Source organism: Otolemur garnettii, unplaced genomic scaffold (assembly GCF_000181295.1).
Source record: "Otolemur garnettii isolate 467f Iridium unplaced genomic scaffold, OtoGar3 scaffold00087, whole genome shotgun sequence".
NCBI classification, from domain to species: Eukaryota; Metazoa; Chordata; class Mammalia; order Primates; family Galagidae; genus Otolemur; species Otolemur garnettii.
Window position 1 is genome coordinate 5,442,835 of NW_003852482.1, and position 6,142 is coordinate 5,448,976.

At 45.1% G+C, this 6,142-nt stretch overlaps 1 protein-coding gene across 1 annotated transcript in view; it reads left to right on the forward strand.

Annotated features, from left to right (window-relative positions):
* Window positions 1–436: 436 nt before the first annotated feature.
* The window catches only part of MED27 (mediator complex subunit 27), an 80,743-nt gene continuing 75,037 nt past the window's right edge, over window positions 437–6,142 (forward strand). Inside the window, exons 1-2 of the mRNA XM_023516148.1 lie at window positions 437–677; window positions 2,676–2,820. Of these exons, the coding sequence (XP_023371916.1) occupies window positions 475–677; window positions 2,676–2,820 (348 nt within the window). The 5' untranslated portion in view covers window positions 437–474. The remainder of the gene's footprint in view (window positions 678–2,675; window positions 2,821–6,142) is intronic.

Genomic DNA, 6,142 nt, shown 5'->3' on the forward strand with positions numbered 1-6,142 from the left:
ATTCTAATGGTTGCCAAATGGCAGTGTTCTAATTCCATCATTCCTTCTACATCTATCAGTTGGGATTCTACTGCAGGGAAGAACTTTCCCTTCTCCCCAATTTATGAACAAGGATGCAATATCCAATGGGTTACAATCTTTTACTCTGTGAATGCACTTTTATCGCTCTGAGCAATTCTTTTCCATATGACTCCCAAAAGTGCAAGTTTGGGGAAATGTGGGAACTTTCTGTATTTCCTTGTCGCCATTAACAGAACTAAGAGCGCCTAACTTCCCCAAATCGAGACAGTCACTTTCCTCTCCACTCGCTGGGTTAAAGTGGAAGCCCTTCTTGAGACGTGCCCACCCAAGCCACCTGGCCGCCCCGTCCCGTGCGAACTACAATTCCCAGAGGCCTTCGGAGCACACGTCATCAGAGCGCGCGGCTTTTGCTCGGGAAGCCGGCTGTGGAGAGCTCGCTGTGGCGGCGGCAATATGGCGGACGTGCTAAGCGTCGGGGTGAACCTGGAGGCCTTTGCCCAGGCCATCAGTGCCATCCAGGCGCTGCGCTCCAGCGTGAGCAGGGTGTTCGACTGCCTGAAGGATGGCATGCGGAACAAGGAGACGCTGGAGGGCCGAGAGAAGGCCTTTATTGCGCACTTCCAGGACAACTTGCATTCGGTCAACCGGGACCTCAAGTAGGTACCGGCTGAAAGGGCCGGGGTCGGTGACCGACCCTGCGCCGACCCCGCTCGAGTCGGGAGCTCTTCTCCATTTCCCTTGTTCCCCGTCCTCTCCAGTCCTCTACCTGCCCCCCAGGGACACCTCTTCCCTGTTCCCATCCCCTCATCCTCCCATCCCCTGTCTCCCTTCTCTTGGCCTCCTAGTCCGAGCTGTCTCCCTCCGTCCTCTACCCTTTCTGTGGTCGTCCCATTCTTGACTGGGAGGCTCTTCCCATAAACTTCCACTGCTCCTCTGAGCTTGGCAGGTTCCTCACCTGTAGGCACTCTGTGCCCCATCATATCTGATCAGGAGGCGCTGATAGTCCAAACAGGAGCTTATCAGCCCTGCCCCAAACCCAAAAATACGTGCACCGATTGGATTAGCGGCATACATAGCCTCTTAACCTGGACTTCCACCGCCATCTACCCCCAAACACGACAAAATAGGTCTTGATCTATTTTTCCCCCTTCCCCTACCCTCTTCAAAGCCACCTGATCCATATCCTGACTCCCCACCTCACAGCTGTTCAGTTCCTTCCCCAACAGAGACTTAATGTCTAATTTCTTAACCAGTTTAATCACTTATGCTTAACTGCCACCCCCATTCTCAACTTGCAGGTCCTTTAGAGTTAAGGACTGTACATTTCCTTCTCTTTCTTAGGTCCTCTTCTTTACTTATACCTTATAAGTGTGAGAATTGAGAGGACGCTTGTAAAATGCCAGACACATGGTAGACACTTCTTGATTGTTTAGCGTGAGGTCCTGAACTTGCCTTCCCTTCCTAAGAGAGTCATTCCTTCCCATGAAAGTTTAGGATTTCAGGACGTTTGCCTTTTACTTCTCAAAACTGACCTTAGTAGAGGAAGGCATTTGGTGAGTTAATCATCCTGTGATTTCTGGACTTGTGGGATTTTATTTTATTTTTTTAACTTGGTCTCTTTAGTAACCAGATGGAAAGAGGAGGCAGGATGGAGGAGGAGGTGGTGGCCAAATCATGGGTGCCTTTTTGTTTTCCCCCTAAGTAGTTGCCATAAATTACACACCCCTCAACTCCCACATCCACTTGCTGTTCTCTGGCACAGCACAAAGCACCGGTTAATACTTTCCCTGTTTGAGGAAATGCACTGGTGGTTCTTTCCTAGTTTCCATTTCCATTTTCTAACTTGCTTCCCTTTGTAACGTTCAAGATGTTACAACCGTTCGCTATTTTAGAAACTGTAAGAATCTTGATGTTATTCCTTTCCTTCTTAAAGCTTTGTACAGAAGTGGCAAGAAGAGGTGGCTGAAGATTCCAAAATGGATGTGGCACGAGAAGCTGTTTGAGAGAGCCTTTTGTTGGCAGTTTGGGACTGGCCCCTCCGAATGTGCTCCTGGAATGTGTTGTTGTTGGCTCACTTTCCCAAGCTTCTCCAGGGTTTTCCTGCAGACTGAAATGTGTTTGTTTGACACAGCCCCCTCGGTTGTGTCTTCCCATTCTATTTGTTTATTTTATCTCTTTGTTTTGTTAAGTTTTACCATCTGTGAAGCATCATGTACAAATCTATCCCTATGTGAATGATAAATAATCATCGTTTATTCAGGTACTTGCTGTTCTACTAAACTTAATGATCTGTACATGGGTCTGAAAATCCATAGCAAGAGTAGCGTAATACTACACTTCAAAATTCCAGAAAGGTCTTCCCACCTGACCTAATGAGTTGTAAAATTCTGATTTTAGGAGTCTTATTGAATGTAGTGCCCCTACCTTTTTTTCTCCTTTGCAGTGGCAGTAGGAAAGTCAGTTTTAAATTAAGATCCCCGTTAGGAGTGTGTGTTTGTGTTTTAATGTCTCTCATTTTTTTTACCTTTCAAAAAGTGTTACTTCTTAAGGGACTTCTGAAGGATAGTTTGAAGAGCACTCTGACCATGGTGGCTGGTTTCACAATGAAGGTTAAGTGGACTCAGGTTTATTTGCTTTATCTATTTACTTTTCAGTGAGCTGGAACGTCTGAGCAATTTGGTAGGCAAGCCATCTGAGAACCATCCGCTTCATAACAGTGGTCTGTTAAGCCTGGATCCTGTGCAGGACAAAACTCCTCTCTATAGTCAACTCCTTCAAGCATACAAATGGTCAAACAAGGTAAGGGAGATGTCATAAATGGAGCTAAGTTACAAAAAACCAAGTTTTCTTATACTCCATAAATGCACAAAGTGACGGTAAATTTTTATTTCTTTTTTGTTCATTCTTGATCTAGCATGGGATTTTAGAGTTGGAAGTTTTAGAATTTTCCTACATGCTGTTATTAGTCCTTTGAATTTCTTGGGGATTTATCATGATGCTCATGTAATGCTATTTAAAAAAAAATTCTAAGTCAGAGGCCAGGAGTGTTGGCTCACTCCTGTCATACTAGTACTCTGGGAGGCTGAGGTGGGTAGATCGCTTGAGCTCATAGGTTCGAGACCAGCCTGAACCAGAGTGAGACCTTGTCTCTAAAAATAGCCAGACACTGTGGCAGCCACTTGTAGTTCCAGCTACTTGGGGGGCTGAGGCAAGAGAATCACTTGAGTCCAAGAGTTTGAGGTTGCTGTAAGCCATGATGCCATGGTACTCCTCCGTGAGTGAAAGTGAGACTCTGTCTCAATAAAAAAAATATATAAGTCAGGAGTATTTAACCTGGAGACTGGATGTGGAGAGCAACTTTAATGAACCCCTTGAAGTTATATGCAATACTATATGTGGTATATGCATTTTGTCTGGGGAAGACTTCCTAGGTTTCATCAGATTCTCAGGAGTCTGTAGCCCTCAGGTTGAGGATTGGTATTCTAAATGTTTAGCTGTTCACATTGTTTATGTCAGGGGTCCTCAAACTTTTTAAACAGGGGACCAGTTCACTGTCCCTCAGACCGTTGGAGGGCCAGACTGCGGGCCCCAGGACGAGTCAGCTGCTAAGCAGGACAGGCAGTGGCAGCAAAAACACCCGGCGGGCTGGATAAATGTCCTAGGTGGGCCGCAGTTTGAGGACGCCTGGTTTATGTTCTAGTATTATCTTTTCCCCATTGTTGATGGAAGAACATCATTAGAATACCATTTGTTGGATTACTCTCTACCCTTTAATTACTTTAGGCCCCTACTGAAGGAGATTTTTCTTAACCTGCTCCATAGAATTTGATACTCAGGGCTTGGCGCCAGCTACATACACCTAAGGTGGAGGGTTCGATTCCAGCCCGGGCCCGCCAAACAATGATGGCTGCAACCAAAAAAAAAAAAAAATAGCCGAGTGTTGTAGCGGAGGCTGAGGTAGGAGACTCGCTTGAGCCCTGGAGTTGGAGGTTGCTGTGAGCTGTGATGCCATGGCACTCTACCCAGGAGGACAGCTTGAGGCTCTGTCTCAAAAAAAAAAAAAATTGATACTCAGGATTTCCTTCAGTAAACAGGCCTGTGGCATAGATCCCAGGACAGCTGTAAAAGGAAAACTAAACTGTTGCCCCAAAATAGCAGGAACAATTAGGCTCCTAAGTCTGTAAATAGTTTGTTTACCTAGAGTTCCTTTAGTTTGGGTACTCTGCGTTGTGTGTATAGGTTGTGGGTTTTTTTTTTAATGTTGATAGGGAATTAGAATATACTTTAAGAACAATTTTGGAAGCTTTTTCATTATGCTGTGCTACTATGGAGATAATTGTTCTTACCAGTACTGGTTGCATAGCTGTATGGAGGGCAGTGCCCCCTCCAGTTACCCATTTGCTGTTTCCTCTTTTCTGTGCTCTTTTTCTCCTAGGTCTTGCTTGACAGATGAGCCCTGATGGGTTTTCTGGTGCGAAGAATTTTTTTAATTTCTCTTGGGGGTGGTGGGTATTTTAGTATTCTTTCATTTGAAGTGGAACCCTAAAAACTCTAAGATTCAGGGAGAAGGTGATTCATCATGGGATATTAAAGAAAGAACTTGAACCTTGACTGCATATGTTTAGCCTTTCTCCCAAACTCCGGGTTGCCAGTGACAGAAACCCAATTTGGTCTAGATTTAGCCAAAAAAAAAAAAAAAGAGAGAGAACGGGGGACATTGTTGGTTGAAGGGCATAAAATGTTGAGGCAGGTTGTTCTTGTATGAGGCTGAGCTCATGAGAATCAGGGTGCTCTCAGGTGGTGTGGCTAAAGTCTGTCACTTTTGCCCCCTCTAGGCTTGCTTTCTTTTGTTGGCCTGATGCTGACCAAGTGGAAAAGATGGCCCTCCAATTGTAGGTGTGCGTGGTCCTCATCCCTGGTGATCTCCTCGTGTCCCTGACAGGCCCTAAAAAAGGAGTCTAGCCCTCTGCTGTTCTCTGAGTTCATTGAGTCCATGGTAGGAGTCTTAATTTGGATCACCTGAAACACAGGAAATGAGACTCCTTAGAGTTGGAAAGAAGCAGTTCCCAAAAAGAGTGTATGCAGGGCAGATAGGGAAACCCTGTAGGTATCTGTTGCAGCTGCTAAGGCCAGATGTGGGACTGTCCTAGCCCTACACAGACAGCACTGGCCTCTCAGGCTGTCCTATTTATTACAGCTTCCTTGTTTCCCCATGGGTACTCTTGGTCATCTAAACTTGACTTTACCTGGTGATTGGGTAGACTCCTATTAGTAAGTGCACGGTGAGAATTTCTGGTTGTGCTCCTTCTAGAAAGTCTTGCTTTTTGGTATGTGGATGAGGAAGCCAGGTCATTGCATATTGTGAGTAAAGTTGTTCTAGAAATAGCCTGTAGTGATGAGGATTTTTCATGGGAGGGTAGATTTAGGCTGATCTTAATTGTGAGTGACTGGGACTCTCCATGGGAGTGACTGGTCTTACACTGAAGTGATGACACTTTTGAATGAAGACAGTTTAATTATTCATTGAATTTAATTGTTCACTATTAGAAGTTCCTGCCCCTGTCTCTGTCCTTGGTGGAAAAGAAATATATATATGGAACTTCTTGCCCTGGAGATGCTATAGCTTAAAAAAATACATAGGTAACTAGGAAAGTTTTGAGACAGACTGTGCTATGGTCCATTATTTCACTTCCAAGAAACACAGGTGACAGCATCCTTTCTGATTCACTCATGCAAGTTTCAACTTGGTTGGCTTATTGGTGTTGCTGGGAGGGTTTCATTTGTTTCTGTACACTTGGATTTTATGTTTCTTGATTTGTGTGTGTGTGTATCTCAAATTTTTTGTAATGACCTGTGTGTGTATAAATTTATCACAGATTATAAACCCCGTGTGAACAATGTGAAGAGATGTAGAGGTTGCAGCCACGTCACTGGCCTGGTTAACCTCCTATAAAGGAACTATATTCTTCAGCCAGCTCCCCAATGCGACCAGCACAAGACAACAGTTAAGAGATTGAGCTCCTGGCTCGGCGCCTATAGCTCAACCGGCTAAGGCGCCAGCCACGTACACCTAAGGTGGCAGGTTTGAATCCCCAGCCCGGACCCGCCAAACAACAATGAC